Here is a 22,206-nt window from a genome sequence, read left to right on the forward strand (position 1 = left end):
ACAGTCACATGGTCACGACATCTCATCGCGGTCTTACGGGGTAGAAGACCCCCAGGGTGTCCTTCAGCATGGGGTCCGGGTAGCCCCACAAGATCTCTCGGACCGAGCGCCGCTGGAACAGCGAGGAGTTGGTGGACTTAATCATGCGATCCAGGAAGAAGTGCAGGTGCTTCGGGATGAGGGAGTAGGCGCCCTGGTGAGAAGACAGAGGAACCATGACCATTGAGGTACGCTCACGGTATCTAGGAACAGAGGTGCCCTTAGATCAGTCGGCTCGTTCAGATTAGACTTTATTAGCAGTCGTAGCAGTGGTGCAATAGATTGGAGCTGGCAATATCGCTGGAACCTGCAGAGTGGTTATTTCACCGATGACCTGTGTCCTGTGATACTGTACATGGGCTGTAAATGGGCCACGGACAATGTCTGGAAAAATTATCACTGTAAACTTCCCACCAAACATTTTAATTGTTTTTCCTGTAGTACTGTTCATTATTTCTACTAAAATGTCAAGGTGAAAAGGTTGGGAACCACTGCACTAGACTTTAGTGTGCATTGTAGTTTACAGCATTAAAGAGAAAAAAAACAATCTATCAGCAGACAACCTTCATTTGAGTTACTCTATAGCTAGGGTGGGCAATCTATTTTAAAGCATTTATGGCATAACTGTTGATATTCTCTTAACATCCTGACAATCAATATATCAAATGCTGTGACAAAACAAATCTGTTATCTGTCGCAGAACAGTTTCAAGCCTGTCAAATAATTTCATTCGTCCCGCATGAAATAATTTGCTGACTCCCTATCCATCTACCTCCCTATCCAGCTACCTACGCGCCCTCGGTCAGACCATCTGACCGGAGTCTTCCACAAGGCTAGCAGACCTGGATCTAAACTAGCGAGCTAAACATGTTTTTTGGCGGGATGCCTGTAAGGAGGGGGGGGGGTTTCAATGGGATACTTAGGCCCAATCCCATTTCTACCCCTTACCCCTTACCCTTACCCCTCCCCCTTGTTTTGTAGGGGTAAGGGGAATGGGTAAGGGGAAGGGGTAAGGGGAAGGCGTAAGGGGAAGGCGTAAGGGGAAGGCGTAAGGATTTACCCACATTTCTACCCCTTCAAAACAACATTTACCCCTTCAAAACAATGGGGAGGGGGAAGGGGAAGGGGTAAAGGGGTAGAAATGGGATTGGGCCTTAGAATCAAGCTTACTCTGGCAGGTCACTCCAACTCCGCTAGCTTTGAGATAACTTATCTTGGCGTCTAGGGAAGATAAGCCGATAAGATAAGTATTTCTCAACCTTATTTTGGCTCTGACCCCATTTGTAGTTTTTTATATTTGTGCGACCTCTATTTGGGGCCATCGGCCTCTTCGCTCACTTTCTTAAATCAATCAACATCAGTGCCTTAAAGTCTTATATTATATCACCGTCCTGGGGAACATGTGGGTCACACTCACAATAACTAATGTACACACACTGAGACCGCCTCCAGCCAATCACAATAACTAATGTACACACTGAGACCGACTCCAGCCAATCACAATAACTAATGTACACACTGAGACCGGTGTCACGTTAAAATTGTACCGGGGGCGAAAATTGTACCGGCCTACGTCATCGTTTGTTTACATCCTGACAACCTGCCCGGAAACAGACGACGCGATGCAGAAAACATGTTTCCAAACGACGAAATAACATAATACAGATAGCGGATCGCTATCTGTATTATGATAGATAGCGATAACACTTGTTTTTACTTTATATTTGTATTGTATTTAATTGTTTAATCGAAACAATAAAAAAATTTGCCCACGAGACGGGCGATCGCGTCAAATGACGCGTCAAATCACGTAGGAAGGTTCTTGAACATTCTAGACTATGAAACCTGCTTAAAACACTCAGTTTACTAGCTAAATTTGATTAAACAATTCAATACAATACAAATATAAAGTAAAAACAAGTGTTATCCAGCGATCCGTTATCTGTATTATGTTTCAAGAACCCTCCTACGTCATTTGACGCGATCGCCCGTTTCGCGGGCAAAACATTTGTCATTTGACGCGATCGCCCGTTTCGCGGGCAATTTTTTTTATGGTTTCGATTAAACAATTAAATACAATACAAATATAAAGTAAAAACAAGTGTTATCGCTATCTATCATAATACAGATAGCGATCCGCTATCTGTATTATGTTATTTCGTCGTTTGGAAACATGTTTTCTGCATCGCGTCGTCTGTTGCCGGGCAGGTTGTCAGGATGTAAACAAACGATGACGTAGGCCGGTACAATTTTCGCCCCCGGTACAATTTTAACGTGACACCGCCTCCAGCCAATCACAAAAACTAATGTACACACACTGAGACCGACTCCAGCCAATCACAATAACTAATGTACACACACTGAGACCGACTCCAGCCAATCACAATAACTAATGTACACACTGAGACCGCCTCCAGCCAATCAAAATATCTAATGTACACACACTGAGACCGACTCCAGCCAATCAAAATATCGAATGTACACACACTGAGACCCCCTCCAGCCAATCACAAGAACTAATGTACACACACTGAGACCTGCCTCCAGCCAATCACAAGAACTAATGTACACACACTGAGGCAGCCTTCAGCCAATCAAGATACCTTATGTACACCCAGAGGGGGGGCAACACACTGAGACAGGGCAAACTCACCGCCACGGCCAGGTTGAGGGTGGTGACCAAGTCATCCTCTGAGCCCACGGACATGTCCGGCTCAAAGATGGCGCCGTTGGGCAGCAGGAAGGACACAGTGTCATTGTGGGCGGTGATGTTCGACTTGGCCAGGTAGCGCACTCTGAGGGGGGAGGAGACATCAGGGGGTCTGCTGAACCCATCATCATGTTCATCATCACGTTCATCCATGTTTTCACCACCAGCACCACCATCATCGTTTTTTTTTAGGGCATTTAGGAGACGCTTTTATCCAAAGCGAATTACCACGGTTCATGCACACATTCATTAACATCATCGTCATCATCATCATCATTAGAACCTGGTAAAATATTTTTAAATTGTCTTCAAAAAATATTGTCAATTTTGTCAGTCTAATTCAAGTGTTGAATCGGTTCATCACAGACAACTTTCCAGATAAAACAAGAGAATGTTTCTCAGGAAATATTAACGAAAATTCTCAGTCATTGGAATTCTTGGTTTATTGGGTGACAAATTGTGGAGGATTGAAAACCCTGACAGCTCAAATTGAGGTACAAATCGATTGAGTAGAACCTGTTTTGGGGAGAGGCTTAGGCTGACTCCCTCACCTCACCTGTGATGATGAGTCCCTTCACCTTCACTGCAGCGTTACTACTAATGGCCACAGATGTGGACACCCCCCTACATGGCTGCCAATAGATGCCCTTGAGCAAGAGGCTCCTAACCGACGCATCTCAAGTCCCTTGGGAGGAAGGCTTGATGCTCACAGTGACCATTGGACTCCCTTGTAAGTCGTGACCAGTGGACCCACTTGGAGGTCGTGACCAGTGGACCCACTTGGAGGTCGTGACCAGTGGACCCACTTGGAGGTCGTGACCAGTGGACCCACTTGTAAGTCGTGACCAGTGGACCCACTTGTAGGTAGTGACCAGTGGACTCACTTGTTGGTGTAGGGGCTAGTTGACACACTTGTAGGTGTGGTGACCAGTGGACTCACTTGTAGGTGTAGGGGCCTCTCTCTTTCACCACCGGTGTGGCCCCCAGCTCAACCACATCCAGCGCGTTCTGTACGTCAAACAGCCACATCTGGCGATACACGAACGCTGCCGAGGAAATCCAGTTCTCGTAGGCCGTGGTGCCAGGCACGATAACAGCTTCCTGTGGCGACACACGCACGCACACACACACACGCGCACGCACGCACGCACGCACGCACACACACACACACACACACACACACACACACACACACACACACACACACACACACACACACACACACACACACACACACACACACACACACACAGACGTCTATTTTTAACTGAGCTCAGCGTGCTGCCAGCAGGCCCGCCCCCCGCCCTCTGATGACACATGAAGGCTCTGGATTCGGTCGAGGAGCGGTGAAGAAGCGCAGAAACATCCTCGAGAAAACGAACAAAACACCCGGGGAGCGTCGCTCCTCGCCGCTCCCCAGCCTCATGTCTCGTCGCCGGGGAGAACAAACCTGCCTGCTTTCTTCTTCTACAAACTAACATCGCGGCGACTCTCTTTTTATACAGTTCGCTGTGTTTAAGAGTTCTTTCCCCCCCCCCCCCAACAGAGAAAATCACAGCCTCTGTATCCAATTCTGCTGCATCACCTTGATCCCTCTGTCACTCCCTCACCCTCTCTCCCTCTCTCTCCCTATGTCTCTCACCCTGTGTCTCTCACCCTCTCCCTCTCTCCCTATGTCTCTCACCCTCTCTCTCTCCTACCCTTTGTCTCTCACCCTCCCTCTCTTACCTTCTCCACCGTGCTCTGGATGATCTGGTCGCCCACCGGAATCAGGATGCCCCCCAGGATGGCGAGCGCCGCCCCGAACACGGCTCCGGCCAGCAGCCCGCACCTCCGGTTACAGCAGCCCATGGCTGAGGATGTGTGTCAGCGTGTGACTCCCTCTCTCACTCTATCTCTATCTCTTTCTCCCTCTCTCTCTCTCTCTCTCTCTCTCTCTCTCTCTCTCTCTCTCTTCTGTCTTCTCCGTCCGTCCGTCTGTCGTCCTTCTGGCTGTTTGTCCTCCCCCTCCTCTCTCTCTGTGTCTCTTGTGTGTTTTGCTTGTGTTGTGTGCAAGTGTATGCGTGTGTGTGTGTTTATACTATGTGAGTGTGTGGGTGTGTGTGTCTGGCAGCTGCAGCATGAGTGTGTGTGTGTGTGTGTGGTGTGTGAGAATGGTGTATCCAGGTAAATGTGCAGACACCTTCTGGGCCAGCTTGTAGGATCAGCTTATTTTAATACTGACAGGTTGGTCTGAAGGTCAGGAGATATCAGCTATCTCAACGGGGATAACAGGAATCAGCAAGTCATGTTCAGCTTGTTTACATCATAGATGATCCATGAACTTGTTTCAAAGGAGGTCTTCCTCTTATTCTGGTCATCAGCGCAGCGGGAGTATTATGGGCTGTAAACCCCTAAGAGTGTTGATCATGTTCAAATGACGTTCAAATGACGTTCCCCTTTCTCTCGTCCCTGCTGTCGATGTTGTTCATGTTTGCTTTGTTTCTCTGGTACATTAGGGGGATTTAGCAGTTTATTCTAAGCTAATTCAGTGGGACTGTGAATTTGTCGGTTGTCTATTCTTTCATGTTGGTTTGTTTTCTCTTCTGCTCAGACCCTCTGAGACAGGAGGTACTTTAAGTACTCTCCTTCATATTGGCTCTCCACTGCCAACACAAACGTTATCTTTCAAGAGTTATGAGGTTGATGGCTTGTTAAGTTGAATTTAGCCTTATCTTGATATATAATCATATTATATCATATTACTTAAATGCTGGTGAGCTTTACACTCACACACACACAAACACAGCACACACGCACACAGGTTGTGGTTAGCCAGGTGGAGGTTAGGAAGGTGGTGGTTAGCTAGGTGGTGGTTAGCTAGGTGGAGGTTAGCCAGGTGGAGGTGCTCCATGATCTCCTCCTCCTCCTCATTTCCATGTTGTTTCAGAGCTCATTTGACTTGAATTTATTAATAACATATATAATTACTCATCATTAGGACTGTTTATAGAAGCTTATTGATCACAAAACATCAGTCTGACGTGGAAACATCAGCAATACTTATATTATTGTTTATATTATATACCTAATATTAGGTAGGCACCCAGTGCAACTTTATGTAAACATTCAATGAAAAATAAACATTCAATTTCTAGTCTTTTTTACACGTAGTAAGTTTCAATAACTCCATTCCATTACATATCGACATTCAAGGAGCAAAGATGAGACGTCGTTGTGTGGTGAGAACTGATAGAAAATCGTAAACAACAACAATCGCCGGTGGGGAGAAGCCATTTTTCCATTGACTGGAAGCCTGCTTTATTTATTGTAGGTTACAAAAAATAAAGAAAATGGCGGCATTGTTGTTGTTATCGATTTTGTATCAGTTCTCACCACACAACGACGTCTCATCTTTGCTGCTTAAATGTCGGTATGTAATGGTATGGAGTTATTGAAACTTACTACGTGTAAAAAAGACTAGAAATTGAATGTTTATTTTTAAGCCTAGAAAGTGGCACTGGGTGCCTTTAATTACCTATAACAAATTATAGATCCCCTCAAACAAAGCGAACAATATCGTAAGTCTGGAGAGTAAACAGGGAAAATATCTCTAAATATCTATTAAAATTAAAAAAAATGCATCTATTAAAATTTTTAAGAAAGTTGCCTGTTAAATAAATCGATCAAATTATTAGACGAAGGGATCGGTCATCTCTTGGTTACCAAAGTAAAGGAGGGGGCTTTTACTCTGAAGCTTACAGCCGATACACAGGTAACACAGCTCAACCTAACGCTCAATGAGGGTAGTGCAGGGTGGAGGTAACAGCTCTACCTACCGCTCACTGAGGGTAATGCAGTGTGGAGGTAACAGCTCTCCCTTCTATGCTCCCTACCGCTCACTGAGGGTAATGCAGTGTGGAGGTAACAGCTCTCCCTACCGCTCACTGAGGGTAATGCCGGTTGGAGGTAACACAGCTCCTCCTACCACTGACTGAGGGTAGTGCAGGCTGCAGGGTGGGGGTAGAGCAGGGTGGGGGTAATCAGCCACTCAGACTCGCGGAGCAGCGGGTAGAGGCGGACACGCGGCGGAGCGGAGACAGAGCAGAGACAGAGGAGGGAGCCGCTCTGGGAACATCTGGAGGAGAACCGCCGACTGGAGGACGGATCCGCAGCAGAAGAAACACGGAACTAGATCTCTTCACATCGAGACGGAGCTCGTTCCCCGCCGAGACCGGACGCATAGGGCTTGCGCGTGTGTGGGTGTGTTAGTGTGTGTGCGTGTTTGTGTGTGTGTTGGGGGTCTCCGGGAAGCCGCTCGTTGGATGAGGGAACTGTGGACGTAGCGTCTCTTCTACCTTCTACTCCTGCATCGGCTCTCAGAGGACGCGGCGATGGGCTGCACGCTGAGCACCGAGGACAAGGCAGCCGTGGAGCGGAGCAAGATGATCGACAGGAACCTTCGGGACGACGGAGAGAAGGCGGCGCGGGAGGTCAAGCTGCTACTGCTCGGTAAGAGAGGAGGAGAGAAGGATTGAGGAGAGGAGGAGACAGGCTGAGGGAAGGAGACAAGGAGAGGTGGAGGAGGCTGAGGGAAGGAGAGGAGGAGGCTCAGGGAAGGAGACGAAGAGAGGAGACAACAGGGCTGAGGGAAGGAGACGAGGAGAGGAGTGGAGGAGATATAGGGCTGAGGGAAGGAGAGGAGGAGATGTGACCAACTTGATGGTTGTGGTATTCACTACATGTTTGGGCTAAGCAGGGAGGTGGAGAGAAGAAGACGTTCTGGTAATTCTGGTTGTGTGAAATCCATATTCCTCTTGTGTTCCTGAAGTCCTGACAGACAGACAGACAGACAGACAGTAGAACCTTGATTAGCCAACCGTTCTGAATTCACAATTCGTTACAACATTCTCTGCTATTTCTGTTGCCTGGCTGCCGGTAAGTCCGGGGGTTCTGCCCTGCGTTCGGTTTCCAGCCTCGGGCCTCAGTGTGTGGTGGTGGTGTGAGGGGCGTAACGTTGACACCGGCCCCGGGCCAAACACCCAACTCATAAACAAAGAAGAGGCTTTTGGTCCCGGCAACCAAAGCATATGTGAGGACTATTGTCATGGACTAAGTCCTCCAACAAAGGCACAATTCCTCGTGGCTTTAGTGCAGTGCAGCCAAATATCTGTGGTCCATGAAGACCTGAAGGCTGAGCAGCCAGGCCGCCCACCAGCTCAGTCAGAAAGTTACTCTCATGTATAAAGTCTCATATTGTTTTAAGTGTTAATGCAGTCACACAATCCCAGCAGCTTGACTCTGGACTTCTATTTCGGTTACTCAACAACACATGTTACATCGTATGGTAGTTCTGACTCATGGAGGATTGAGAGTTACTTAATTTTTTCTTGCGTATTTCAGCACCATTTTATTTCCTAACCCAGGCTGCTTCTTGACATTGTAAATAGTCGCCGTGCTGATTGTCGGTGGACAAACTTTTCCCCCAGAGGGTAGCCAGCGTGGGAAATATTGACATGCACACAAGCTATGTGGGTCAGCAGTAGGACAAACTATCTAGACCCCACGACGCTTTGAACAGGAGGCCTGGTGTCCGACAGCCTGCTCTGTTCAAACTGATCCATAGTTCTGTCATTATGTTGTTTGATTGTTTGTCTGAATTCTGAAATGCCAAACCGATCCCCGGTGAGCTGCAGGTACATCAACACATTCCAGGGTTTACACACCAGACTGGGCTTGTTTTTTGCTTTTTTTAAATCCAGCAAGTTGTGTCAAGTTCCTTCTAGCAGGCGGTTGGTGTTGGAGGAACCAGCTGAGCTTCCTCACACAAATAGGCTGGGTTTGTTTTGACTAAACAATGGCCAACATTTGGCCGTTGAAAGGAAAGCTATCAACACTTGACCCTCATTTGAATAACTTGGTTCTAAAGACCACATTTCCGACAGGGGTCCCATACTGAGCAGAACACTGCAGCAGTATTCTGTATTGTAATGTAATCTTTTGGGCCGCGTAGCACCCGTCCATGTCCTCTGAAGGCTTGGTCTGGAGTTTCACTTTCTTACCTTCTGCTTGATCACGCTTTGTTTGTCGTTGTTTCCAACCGCACACAGAGAGTAGAGTTTCTGAGACCGTTGGAAACGTGAGTGAGAGCTGGAGCTGGAGCTTGTTTCATGCAGAAAGCGTAGCTCAGTGTTCTCTGAAATAACCGGCTGAGGAGGCTTGAGATTGAAACGACAATAGGGAAAGATCCTGCAGAAGTGAGATCCCAGAGTGACACTTTTCTTCCAGCGAGTCTTAGTTTGGCCCCAATAACAAACATGGACACAAAATTGCAACAACAGCAGTCAAATCCAAGATAGTTTCAACAAGTGACCCCGAATAGTGTCAACTCTGCTGCAGGTGATAACCTAACCTGGTGTTACCTGAGGGACGGTTCTAGGTGGTAGCCTGGTTATGAACGTAATCGCCTCTGGGATAAGCCTCTGGGATTTTCTATTATTGCAATCAGTTGACATATATCTTTTTCAAATATAAAAAGGACATCATCTTATACACACTTTACTCTGCCTCCATGCTATCTTGTGGAACACCCCGAGTGGAAAACCTTCTTCAGATAGTTGTTGAGTCACCCAGGTAGAGAGGGAGAAAGGAAACTGTAACACGAGCAGCGTGCTAGTGAGCAATGCATTAAAAATTGAAAAGCTTGACATCAGTGAATTGGAGACCAGGGTGGTTTGTTGTTGTTTGGTTTACCGTGAGAATAAATGAGCATCGCTCTGGATCTTTGGAGTGGATTCAGCTTATTATTGGCGGTTGATTCCATATATCGTCAACTTTGAATGCTTAAGTGTTTGCTAGAAAATGTGCCTTATGTGTGGTTAGTTGGTGAGTTGGGTTTGATAAGGTCGTAGCGGGGTCATGACCTCAACAGATGTGCATGTCAGATTCCAGGGCATTTGTTGCATCTGCTGGAAGAGCCTGGGGTGGTTTGGTTGGTTTTATTGGCATCCATTTTGGATCGGCGACAATCTTGTGGATCTACACCAAGCCTAGTGTGGCTTGTGCAAGGCGGACCCTTAGTCCTCCAGTGGCCTGAGAATTGATTGGAATCATTAAGAGTGAACTGGTTCCCGTGTAGACCTGCTCCAACACGCTCCTCCCCTCGTTACCTCTGGGGGGAGAGCTGAGGACCTCACGCAGAAGATCTCTCTGAGTAGAGCTGACGAGCACGCAGAAGGACCCTCCAGAAGGGCTGTGTTCCACCAGAAGGACTGCGTCCACCTGAAGGACCCTTCAGAAGGAGCGCGTACCTCCCAGGAGAACCATTCCTTAGGAGAACCGTCAGTGAGGAGAACCGTGTTTCACGCCTGCGCCGTGTTCGTCATCTTGGCCCCAATCTTCTCTTTTATCTCCCTGCCGTAATTACTTACTATTCATATCGTAGTGCAGAAATAGAGGTAATCTCCTCCGGTCTAATTATTCCTTCTAAAGTTGACTTCTGACTGAGCACAAAAAATAGGTTTTAATCACATCCTCTGACCTCTTCCCAGCCTTTCTGTGCTCACCTCGTTTTTGTCACTTAATTGCCTTTCATTGAGGTTTTCCCGTGACCCACTTTGGCGTCGCTCTTATGTAACCATTAAGACGCTGACAGGAACTTTGAAACAAAGTCAGTTTCCTTGCGTTTCAATTGATTCTGTGAATGCAAAGACATCTTACTCTACACCACCGCGGCCAGGAACAGACTAATATCTATCGATCGGTTGGTTGGCAGATAAATTCTAGTCCCTGAAGAGCTGCTTGTTGCTCATCTCTCTGGAGGGGAACCGGGAATCAACGAGGATGGAGAAGACAGTGGGCATGAGTTAATGGTCCACCATTCACCAAGTGGAAGAGGCCTGATGGAGGAAGAGAGTGGGGTGGGTGAAGGGTTTACATTTGTGAGTTGGAAACTATGGCACATACATTTTAGTAGATCAGCAGACATCCGAGACGGCAACGTACGAGTGTGGCTGAGAACGATCAAAGCATTCAGCTTGTGGGAGGGGCTGTAAAGTGCAGAACCTCAACAAGCTCTCCATGGCTCTACACAACTGTTCTGAGATGTTATTCTGCAGATGGTATGGAGCTAGGTAGCTTAGCAAACTTGAGCTACCGCACATGGTGGCTCATAACATAATATGAACTCATAAAATACAATAATGTATTTAAATACGTCTGCTGGCAGATTCTCTCCCATATAATAGGAGTGTTTGCAGCCTTGTGTGTAACTATAAATAGAGTTCGGTAGAAGACACTAAACAGGGATTCATTGTCTCATAATCCTTTTATAGTTTTGTCTTTGGGTAGCTCTCTTTTTCACACTGGACGAGTTTGCAACCCTTAATAAATCAGTTTTTATGCCCCAATATAACCAGACTATATTCTGTCATATTTGAGTGCTTAACTTCCCCATCTAGCCACAAGTTTCTGGAGAGAAGTAGAGAAACGTGATGTCATCTGGTGAGGAAGTCGTTCGTTTTTCATCTCCTGTGAGAAGAATCTGAGAGGTAGGGCCGGACATTCTTCAGCATAGTTTCCATCACCACCAGGAACTGAAAGCATCTCGTGGTTTTAGGTTCAGGTGGTGTTGAAGGGTGAGATATGGGTGTAGGTTCCAGTGGTGCTGAAGGTGGATATATGGGTGCAGGTTCTGATGGTGTTGAAGGTGGAGTTAGGTGGTTGGATCAAAGTAGTTGGCGTGAAACAGGATCCTGTCCCCGTCTCCCCCAACACGAAGAACCTCAGTCCTGTCCGTGGTTCTACACATGTGACCAGATGTGTCCAATCAGGAACAGGCCTGGTTCCTCGATGCGCTCTGGGACTCCCCAGGCCACGCCTCCATGAGGTCAGTGGATGGTGGGCCGATCTGGTCACACTAGTGAACACATACCTCGCTGTCCACCAGCTCTGCAAACTCCTTTCCTTTCTGTTCCTCTTTTGATTGAAAGACTTTGACCTGTTTTCTATCTCCTGGTTTCTCCTATGAGGACTCTATCTTCAGGGTTGGGGTTACTTTGAAGCTCATTCGCCGCATAAGTCGGTTTCACCATGCCTCTGCTGCAGATGTCCTTGGCATTAATTATTGTTTCTTCAGTTAACAGGGTTTGCATTTGGAAGACAGGGTTGGAGGGGGGGGGGGGGGCAAAACCGTGGGGGAGGGTGTCACCACGTGGTGTTCTTGTGAGCATTGTGAGCCACTTTGTGTTGAGCAGTTGAATGTACCGGAGGGGGCTGTTTCTGTCGGATCAGAGGGGAGACCCAGCGCCTGCAGCTCTGCTCCCCAGTGCGATCCCTCCGCTGACTTGTAGCTTCCCCCCGGCCTCCTGGGGAGATGTCCTTGGTGGCACAACGGGCTCCCAGCTCGGGAACCTGCCAGCGTAGCATCCTCACCTCCACCCTGCTGGGAGCCCCGAGGGCCCGATCTGAGACCCATAATTAAAGTAATGTGTCCTCAGGGCTTTGAGCCGGTTGCCGCTGAAGGTGTCAGGGGGACGGGGCTTCTGGGAGACGGGAGTCAAACGAATTCCACCGCATCCGGTGCTCTTTGCAAAATTCCGCGCTTGCCTCGTTCTTCTGTGTCTTGGTTGAACGCTCTTCTGTTGAACGCTCTTCTGTTGAACGCTCTTCTGATGAACGCTCTTCTGATGATCGCTCTCCCTACTGCTCCTCTCTGGACCAGGGAGGTTGGCCTTTCAACACATGGAGGCACCAGGAAGTGGATCTGCCCCACAGATCCACATCCACCACACCCAGCGGGGCTTGTAGGTTGGGCCTACAAGCCCCACATGAGAACCTGCTCCTTCCTGGTTCTCATGTGTTCTGGAGGTCCAGAGCGAGGCTGTGGACGAGGAGCCTAGCCTGTCTGTCGGACATCATGACATCAGCCCGCACATCAATCTTCGTTCTGACTTGCTGTGCTCTGCAGAGCGGCTGGCAGGGTACGGCATGATGAGAGCAGTGAATCAGTGTCAGGCTCCCATGTGTGAAATCCAACGTCACTCCAGTGAATACGTTTTTAGTGTTATCTAGGAGCAGGTGGGTCTTGGGTATCCCGCTCATTACCCATAATGCATAAACCCATCCTAAATTTATGAGCTGGCTCTGCTCTATCGCACGCCATCCTCGGTGGCGCAGGTCTCGCTCCACCTCCTCCGAGTTTAAACGGAGCCCGTTGCCATGGCGGCGAGATGTTTCCAACGGCACACTCGCCGGTTGTCAGGCACAAGGCGTTCCCACCGTGGGCCCATTAACCCCCCCCCGTCCCCGTCCCCGTCCCGCTCTCTCTCGTTCTCGCTCTCTCTCCCCGTTGTCGTGGTATCACCCTGTCAGTCGACGTGAGCCAGCAGCTAACAGTATTCTTAGCGGCGGACACAAGGCCCGCCGCCGCGGCTAGCCAGAGTGCTATCAGCAGGAACAACCTGGTTCCACGGGTGGGGGCTGTGGGGTCACATATCAGCCTCCGCCTTTTGTTTGGTTCAGCAGGTCGGGTTCACATGGTACGACTTTGTGCTCATTCAGTTATTTGATGAGCCAGTTGAAGGTGGAGGCCATAGCTCCACTCCACCTGTTGTAGGGTGGGTGGAAGCCTCCCAGTTGATACAACCCCACTGGTTACTGTGGGGTCCCCAGTTGATGGTTATAGCCACTAAGAATGCATCAACATTCACCCAAATGAAAACTAACCCTAACCCTGTGTTTTTACTTCAATAAGTAACACGACCTCCTGGTGCTTGGATGTCTTCTGTCTCCTAACCCTCCATCTCTCCCCCTCCCTCCCCAGGGGCCGGCGAATCAGGGAAGAGTACCATCGTGAAGCAGATGAAGTGAGTTCACACCCCTGCTGCATCTGCTCCGTCCCTCACCACCCAGGCCACTGAGCCCCTCTTGGTGGCTCATTAGCCAGGCTGGTAGACGCAGCCTGCGGAGAATATTCAGAGAAACCTCCATGGCAGCTCCGAGGGCTCTGGGATTCTTCCAGTGTTTCACTGGGATGAGGGGTTTAATGTTTTACTGGTGAATGTTTAGTATGGTTGTACGGTTGTTCCTTTGATCACAAATATCCATCAGTCCGTTTAAAGATAAATAAAGTGGTGTGTGGCTGACGCTCCCTAAACCTGACCCTAAACCTGACCCCTGACCCTGACCCCTGACCATGTGAAGGATCATCCACGAGGCGGGCTACTCAGAAGAGGAGTGTAAGCAGTACAAGGCGGTGGTCTACAGCAACACCATCCAGTCCATCATCGCCATCATCAGAGCCATGGGCCGCCTGAAGATCGACTTCGGAGACTCCATCAGAGCTGTGAGTACAGGTGGTGTTTCACCATGGCAACCTGAGTACAGGTGTAGTGTTTCACAACGGCAACCTGAGTACAGGTGGTGTTTCACCATGGCAACCTGAGTAAAGGTGTAGTGTTTCACCATGGTAACGAGAGTACTGGTGTAGTGTTTCACCATGCGAGTACTGTTGTACAAAGATGAAATGCCAACCACTCTGCGATGACCATTGATTTGGCCTTAGCGTAACTTAGCCTAGCGTAATGCTGGCCTGGCATTTGGCTGATGGCCAGCTACTGCCGAGGCTAATGCTGGCGATTCTCCTGTGGCCATGGTGATGGCAGTGAACAAAAAGCCCAATGTAACCCCTCTGGTTTAGGTCTCATCTATAGGGGGTGTAGTTCATGTATTGGATTCGAGGCGCCTTAGTAACAGGGTTTGGTTGGAGATGATTCCCTGTGCTGACCATAACCCTCTCCCGGTCTCCTTACTTCCTGTTTCCTCTTCCTTCCTGTCCCCTTCCTTCATCCATCCGCTCTTCTTTATTCTTTCCTCCCCCCTCCCATCCATCCTCTCCTCCTCCCTGTCTCCTGTCTCCTGTCTCCTCCCTGTCTACCCTCCCTGTCTCCTCCTCCCTGTCTACCCTCCCTGTCTCCTCCTCCCTGTCTCCTCCCTCTCTCCGCCTCCCCCTTTGCCACTCCTCCCTCCTCCTCTTCTCCTTGCTCCTCGTCTCCCTCCTCCTCCTCCTCCTCCCTCCCCCCCCCCTCCCCCTCAGGACGATGCGCGGCAGCTCTTCGTCCTGGCCGGCTCGGCGGAGGAGGGCTTCATGACGCCGGAGCTGGCCGGCGTGATGAAGAGGCTCTGGAAGGACGGCGGCGTCACAGCGTGCTTCGGCCGCTCCCGGGAGTACCAGCTCAACGACTCCGCCGCCTAGTGAGACACGCACACACGCGCAAACACACGCGCACACACAGGGACAAAGGGACACACACGCACACACAGAGAGGCACACACACACACACCGGGACACACGCACAAGGACACACGCGCACGTTTTTAAGATTCAGGGAATTTTTATGGCTTCTCTGTTCAATATTGCTGAAATATTCTTCGCAATGTTTTCTCATAGTTCATAGTGTTCCCAATATTCTTCATTATGTCCCAATATTCTTCATAATGTTGTTTGTTTGTTTATTTGTTGTTCTTTTCTCTCAGCTATCTGAACGATCTGGACAGGATATCTCAGGCCACCTACATCCCTACCCAGCAGGACGTACTGAGGACCCGAGTGAAGACCACGGGCATCGTAGAGACCCACTTCACCTTCAAGGACCTGCACTTCAAGTACTCTTCACTTCCTCTTTACAGAGCGATTGTTTGTTTTCCTTCCTGTTGTGACACCAGGAGGGAGGAGTACACCGCATGTCATCATTCATACCCACAGTGACAGTTGATTGATTGGGTTTCCTTCTGGCAGAATCTGCATTAGAACCCAAATGTTTTCTCTGACTTTTGGTTCACTGCGTCACTTACGAGAACATTTCGCCACATGCTCCGGGTGGCTGGTGTTTGAGAATCTGCTCGCAACCAGTTTAGCAGCAGAAACGTGTCGAGACAGCTTCCTCTGTCTCGTCTCGCTGACGGAGCATCAGAGACGTTGGGCAGATTCTGTGCTGATCTCATGTCTTTTACGTTGACTACATACTCTGATCGGATATGTGTTTGGAACGTGTCTCTGCAGGTTGGGTTGAGGATACTACAAGATAGCTACTAGCTGGCAACTAGAACCGCTCCTGGGTTTCCCACAGCACTTAACAGCTTAAGCAACACACGCTTGCCCGCCTTAACTACGACGTCCAAATACAATATTATGCAAAAGTGTACAATTATCTAAACAGTATGACAGCCTGCATGAAAATAAGCACAAATGGTCCACCTGTAAAAGAGTCCATCCCCCCCATGACGCTATAGCTCTTATCATGGATCTTATAGTACCTTATCTAAAGGGTTGGATAGATATGTGCACATCACCTAGGGTTCTCATCCTTGCGTTGTCTTGCCCCCCCCGCCAGGATGTTTGACGTGGGCGGGCAGCGGTCGGAGCGGAAGAAGTGGATCCACTGCTTCGAGGGCGTGACCGCCATCATCTTCTGCGTGGCGCTCAGCGACTACGACCTGGTGCTGGCGGAGGACGAGGAGATGGTGAGGGGCTTCTGGGTCCTCGTTTGGTTGGAAGTCTGAATGTGTGAATCAAGGGCTGCTGGTTTGGATTCAGACACGTTGCCACTATGGAGCAGGTAGGGCTGGGGGGGGCCGGCATCGGGTACGATCCAGCAGCCTTCAGCTGGAGGTGAACTCCCTAGACCCTAGTCCCTACACCCTAGGCCCTCCTCCCTAGACCCTAGTCCCTAGAACCTCCACCCTGGACCCTAGACCCTAGTCCCTACTTCATAGACCCTAGTCCCTAGACCCTCCTTCCTAGTCCCTAGACCCTCCTTCCTAGTCCCTAGACTCTCCTCCCTAGACCCTAGTCCCTCCTCCCTAGACCCTAGACTACACCCTTGTCCCCAGTCCCTAGTCCCTAGACCCTAGTCCCTAGATCCTAGTCCCTAGAAACTAGGCCCTAGACACTAGGCCCTAGACCCTAGTCCCTAGATCCTAGACACTAGGACCTAGACACTAGGCCTTAGACCCTAGACTAGACCCTAGTCCCTAGACACTAGGCCCTAGACACTAGGCCCTAGACCCTAGTCCCTTCTCCCTAGACCCTAGACTCCACCCTTGTCCCCAGTCCCTAGTCCCTAGACTACACCCTTGTCCCCAGTCCCTAGTCCCTAGGCCCTAGACCCTAGTCCCTAGATCCTAGACACTAGGCCCTAGACACTAGGCCCTAGACACTAGGCCCTAGACACTAGGCCCTAGACCCTAGACTAGACCCTAGTCCCTAGACACTAGGCCCTAGACACTAGGCCCTAGACACTAGGCCCTAGACACTAGTCCCTATGCCCTAGACCCTAGTTCCTAGACCATCTAGCAACATTACTTATTTATTTTAAATCTATATCTTAAGTCATCTTTGAGTCTAAAAGGATGCAAATGACATAGTTTAATGGTCTTATTGTATATTTATATAATGGTATAAAGGTCTTATTGTATGTATATAAATGTCTAATATATAATGGTATAAAGGTCTAAGTGTATATTTATAATGGTATAATGGTCCGAGTGCCTTAAGTGAGATGCGTGTTCTCTGGACCTCGTCTCCAGAACCGGATGCACGAGAGCATGAAGCTGTTTGACTCCATCTGCAACAACAAGTGGTTCACGGACACCTCCATCATCCTGTTCCTCAACAAGAAGGACCTGTTTGAGGAGAAGATCAGGAGGAGCCCCCTCACAATCTGCTACCCAGAATACGCCGGTGAGCAAGGCTGCAGCGGCTCCAATGGTTCCTGAGATGAACTGACCAGTTAACTTAACCAGGCGGAACATCGCACAGTTCTGTCTTCTTTCAGCTTGAACTCTTGAAGCTACCGTCGGCAGGCTATGTTTTATCATATTGTTTGCGTTCTCCTGACACCCTGGCGGCTAACCATAAATCAAATGCCCTGACCAAAAGAAGAAATGAACTCAGAGTGCTCCCGAGTCTCCGAGAGGCCAGCCGACCTGCCGCTGAAGCTAGCGAGCTGGTGGTGTGTTTAGGGGAAGTGGGAGTTTCACCTGGTCTATTCAAATTGGCGACCGAGTTGAGTTGAGATGGTTAAGATCAAAGCTTGATATGTTGATGTAAATGGATAAACACTTCGGTTTGGCTTGGGATTATTGTTTCGTTCATACAAGTTCATATGTAAACCGGTTCACACTTCACCACATTACTGTCTCCAGATTGCTCACCACACACACTTCCTGTCGTCTAACTTCCTGTTTTTCTGTTTGTCATGCGGTCGTCGTGGGAACAGGCTCCAACACGTACGAGGAGGCGGCGGCCTACATCCAGTGTCAGTTCGAGGACCTGAACAAGAGGAAGGACACAAAGGAGATCTACACCCACTTCACCTGCGCCACCGACACCAAGAACGTCCAGTTTGTGTTTGACGCTGTCACCGACGTCATCATCAAGAACAACCTCAAGGACTGTGGCCTCTTCTGAGGTAAGTGGCTAACCCTCATTCTGTAGGGTTAGATTTAGGGTTAGTGTGACTAACCCTAACTCTATAATACTAAACTAAACTCAAGGACTGCCGCCTCTTCTAAGGTGAGAGACTAACCCTAACTTTAGGTTTAGGGTTAGGGTTAGTGTGACTAACCCTAACTCTATAACACTAATCTAAACTCAAGGACTGCCGCCTCTTCTGAGGTGAATGACTAACCCTAACTCTATAGTGTGAGGGTTAGTGTTTAACCCTGACTCAAAGGGTTAGAGTAGGGGTTAGTGTGACTAACCCTTACTCAAAGGGTTAGAGTGGGGGTTAGTGTGAGTTAGTGGGGGTTATTGTGACTAACCCTTACTCAAAGGGTTAGAATGGGGGTTAGTGTGAGTTACAGGGGGTTAGTGTGACTAACCCTTACTCAAAGGGTTAGAGTGGGAGTTAGTGGGGGTTAGTGTGACGAACCCTTACTCAAAGGGTTAGAGTGGGGGTTAGCTTGAGTTAGAGAGGGTTATTGTGACTAACCTAAACTGATTTGTCCGCCAGGGTTAGCCCGACTAGCTAACCCTCTCTGTCTGCTTGTGTCCTCAGCCGGTGTAAAGTCCACCGTGGAGTGGAGGGTGAAGGAGGATGCTGGAGGAGGAGGAGGAGGGTGATGGAGGAGGAGGAGGAGGAGGAGGAGGAGGAGGGTGATGGAGGAGGAGGAGGAGGAGGATGGAGGAGGAGGAGGATGGAGGAGGAGGAGGATGGAGGAGGAGGAGGAGGATGGAGGGTGATGGAGGGTGATGGAGGGTGATGGAGGGTGATGGAGAGTGATGGAGGGTGATGGAGAGTGATGGAGGGTGATGGAGAGTGATGGAGGGTGATGGAGAGTGATGGAGGAGGACGGAGGGTGATGTCCCTGACCAGTGCTGTATACTATACGCCACTTTTAACTGCTTTTTATTTATCTTTTGTTGGTTTGTAATTTTTTTTTTTGCGGCAACATTTTGAACTAATGTTAAGAAGTTTGTGTACCGATGTTTGTATCATTGTAAAAAAAACTAAAAAAACAACGCAGCTTCACAAATGTCTTCTTCTCCGTTTGTTTCAATTGTTTGTAAAAGTACGGAGCTCGCGTTTAACAGCTCCCCTCTGGAAACTCGCTTAATGTGGGGTAGACCTGTTGGGCCTGGTCTTGGTGTCTCCTGGTTCCCAGTGGTCCTGGTTCTACTGGGTCTCAGTGGTCCTGGTTTCTACTGGGTCTCAGTCCACACCTGTCCTGGTGCTGGGTTCTACTGGGTCTCAGTCCACATGCTTGTTCTTTGCCTGCTGAAATGTCCCCGACATCAAAAACAAGTTTTTAAAATGTTAAGAATAAATGTGTGTAGCTGCTGTCTCTGTTGTGTCACCAGAGGGGGAGGGGCTACCTTAAGATACAGGGGTTGCTATGGTGACAAACATCTGCCATAACTACAGGAAGTCCCACGTGGGAAACGTCTTATCATTATCGTTGCATGTCGGGTGTTTTCAGTATTCCTTATTACTATATTGTTGATTTAACGGTGCAGAATACATCCATTTCCTCTCCCGTTTTTCATTGACGATGGTTTTGACTCTTGACCTTCAGGGTCAGCCTGTGCCTGTGTTTAAAGTGGAGAAGCAGAGGTGAGAACAGGACTGACCCTCTGTAAAGATGAAAACGTAGAGTATCCTCACCACAGTCATTCACATGGGACATTTTACATCGTGCAAATACGATTCCAGGAAAAAAAAGATTGTCCCGATCAACAAACTGCCGTTTTGTCAAAGCGTGTCTCCATCGCTGACAGACTATTTGTAAGACCATCTCCCTTATTTTGCTAATAAAAAAACATTTACAAACGACACGCGTTTGTTGTCAAGTCCTTTTACCTTAACGACTGAATGTTTCCTGTCTTTAAAGTCTTTAGCTAAATATCTCCCTGCCCGGCCGGAATTGAGTGCGTAGGACGCAAACACGTCCTGGAAATATGCAAAGAACCAACGCATGTCTCCTCTACCGTCCAGTCCCCTATTCTATTCTACAGGTGGATGTTGGTTCTATTCTACAGGTGGATGTTGGTTCTATTCTACAGGTGGATGTTGGTTCTATTCTACAGGTGGATGTTGGTTCTATTCTACAGGTGGATGTTGGTTCTATTCTCCAGGTGGTTGTTGATTCTATTCTACAGGTGGATGTTGGTTCTATTCTCCGGGTGGATGTTGGTTCTATTCTCCGGGTGGATGTTGGAGGAGGTTGGTTATCTTCCCCAGGTGGATGTTGGGTTATCTTCCCCAAGTGGATGTTGGTTCTATTCTACAGGTGGATGTTGGTTCTATTCTACAGGTGGATGTTGGTTCTATTCTACAGGTGGATGTTAGTTCTATTTTACAGGTGGATGTTGGTTCTATTCTACAGGAGGATGTTGGTTCTATTCTACAGGTGGATGTTGGTTCTATTCTCCAGGTGGATGTTGGTTCTATTCTCCAGGAGGAGGTTGCTTATCTTCCCCAGGTGGATGTTGGTTATCTTCCCCAGGTGGATGTTGGTTATCTTCCCCAAGTGGATGTTGGTTATCTTCCCCAGGTGGATGTTGGTTATCTTCCCCAAGTGGATGTTGGTTATCTTCCCCAGGTGGATGTTGGTTCTATTGTCCAGGAGGATGTTGGTTCTATTCTACAGATGGATGTTAGTTCACCACCGCCCTGTCCTTTGCAGTGTGGCTCCCCAGTGGCTACTATTTAAATGTATTGAAATTATATTAACCTTTGGTTAGGCGACCGTTTCACGAGCACCGCTTTGGAGGCAGTTCAGGTAGGAGCACTGATGAACACATCAGTACGTTGGTGTTACGGTGTAGCTTCAGTGGTTTAAATGCCTTTGGGACGTAACACAGTCATGTGAATCCCCACATCCATATGAACAGTCAACCAGCCCATATGCAGAGTCAGCTTACAGAACAGGAGGAGGAAAGAGAGGAGTATATTGTTATAGCGTTCTGACCCCCCCCCCCCCCCCCCCCCCTCGATGGAGATGCTCCTCATGTGAACACCCTGTGGCCGTAGGTACTCCCCCCTCTCTGGAGTCAAGGGCTTGCCTCTTGATTTGACTATTTCCTTGGTTCTTATTCTTCTCCAGGCAGAGCTCACGTCATGTTTTGCATATGAACACAAAACTGCAGCGACATGTAGAGGCACTCAGCGGGGGTGGAAAAACCATTATCAAAAAAAAACAAACGTATTTACATCTCTAAAAAGGGAGAGATTTACATACGCTCTCTCTCTCTCTCTCTCTCTCTCTCTCTCTCTCTCTCTCTCTCTCTCTCTCTCTCTCTCTCTCTCTCTCTCTCTCTCTCTCTCTCTCTCATATATGTTGGACAAGGTTGTGACACATGTTAGTAAGGCCACTCGACTCTTTAGGGTTCTCTTTCTTTCTGCCTGGGGGGTAGATCCACAGAAGGCCTTGTCTCCTCTGTCTGGAACCCTGATCCAGTCTCGGTTCCTCACTGAGAGAAGGTTGTCTTGTCCTCATGAATTCTCCTTTGCGTCTTCAATGAGTTGTTAGGAAAGTGCCGGAAACAATGTCATCTTTTGTCCTTTTCGACCCAAGTCGTGGACATCAGGACATGCCTCTTGCCTTGAACTCACGATCTTCTGTGAGACTCGCGTCTCTAAAGACTTAAATTCTTTAGGTTGTGATAAAGAATACTACTGGGTGTGTGTTATGAGTTTGTTGTATTGTTATTCCAAAACTAAATATGAAATATATCCCTGGTTCGTTTCCTCGTTGATCAGTTTGCCCTTGTGGGGCTCAGACCTGGGAATACAGGAAGAGCTTGTGAAACTCTCACTCACCTGCTGTGGTGTGTGTTATGCTATAATGTGTATTTAATATCTCGGCGCGTGTGCGTGACGCATACCTGTGTGTGTGTGTTTGAGGTGTTGACGTGTGAAAGAGGCTGATCAGATTGGGATCTTGACTGACAGCACCCTGGCACAGCCTTGGACGTA

General features: G+C 48.6%; 2 protein-coding genes across 3 annotated transcripts in view; one reads left to right on the forward strand and one right to left on the reverse strand.

The window, feature by feature from the left end:
- The window catches only part of cd36 (CD36 molecule (thrombospondin receptor)), an 86,699-nt gene that overhangs the window by 6,557 nt on the left and 57,936 nt on the right, over window positions 1–22,206 (reverse strand). The window contains exons 2-5 of one of the 2 annotated variants that reach the window (XM_060038715.1): window positions 4,478–4,656; window positions 3,690–3,850; window positions 2,693–2,834; window positions 38–193 (exon numbers count right to left, since the gene is read on the reverse strand). In XM_060038715.1, coding sequence (XP_059894698.1) covers window positions 38–193; window positions 2,693–2,834; window positions 3,690–3,850; window positions 4,478–4,600 — 582 coding nt within the window. In that variant the 5' untranslated portion in view covers window positions 4,601–4,656. Of the gene's footprint in view, window positions 1–37; window positions 194–2,692; window positions 2,835–3,689; window positions 3,851–4,477; window positions 4,940–22,206 lie in introns of those variants that run through there. The other variant, XM_060038714.1, reaches the window with a different exon arrangement.
- On the forward strand, window positions 6,769–20,061 carry LOC132447326 (guanine nucleotide-binding protein G(i) subunit alpha-1). Its single transcript, XM_060037936.1, has 10 exons — window positions 6,769–7,240; window positions 13,551–13,593; window positions 13,931–14,072; window positions 14,823–14,980; window positions 15,263–15,391; window positions 16,120–16,249; window positions 17,315–17,468; window positions 18,007–18,198; window positions 18,787–18,884; window positions 19,057–20,061. The coding sequence occupies exons 1-8, from the start codon at window positions 7,123–7,125 to the stop codon at window positions 18,195–18,197; spliced, it is 1,065 nt and encodes a 354-aa protein (XP_059893919.1). The 5' UTR covers window positions 6,769–7,122; the 3' UTR covers window position 18,198; window positions 18,787–18,884; window positions 19,057–20,061.

The sequence above is a fragment of the Gadus macrocephalus genome, chromosome 19, assembly GCF_031168955.1.
Source record: "Gadus macrocephalus chromosome 19, ASM3116895v1".
In the NCBI taxonomy this organism is placed as follows: domain Eukaryota; kingdom Metazoa; phylum Chordata; class Actinopteri; order Gadiformes; family Gadidae; genus Gadus; species Gadus macrocephalus.

Excerpts from the sequence above, each read along its gene's own strand:
- LOC132447326 (XM_060037936.1), top strand. The coding sequence starts at position 7,123 with ATGGGCTGCACGCTGAGCACCGAGGACAAGGCAGCCGTGGAGCGGAGC. Across the intron at positions 14,981-15,262 it reads CTCAACGACTCCGCCGCCTA|CTATCTGAACGATCTGGACA; the intron begins GTGAGACACGCA and ends CTTTTCTCTCAG. Across the intron at positions 15,392-16,119 it reads TTCAAGGACCTGCACTTCAA|GATGTTTGACGTGGGCGGGC; the intron begins GTACTCTTCACT and ends CCCCCCCGCCAG.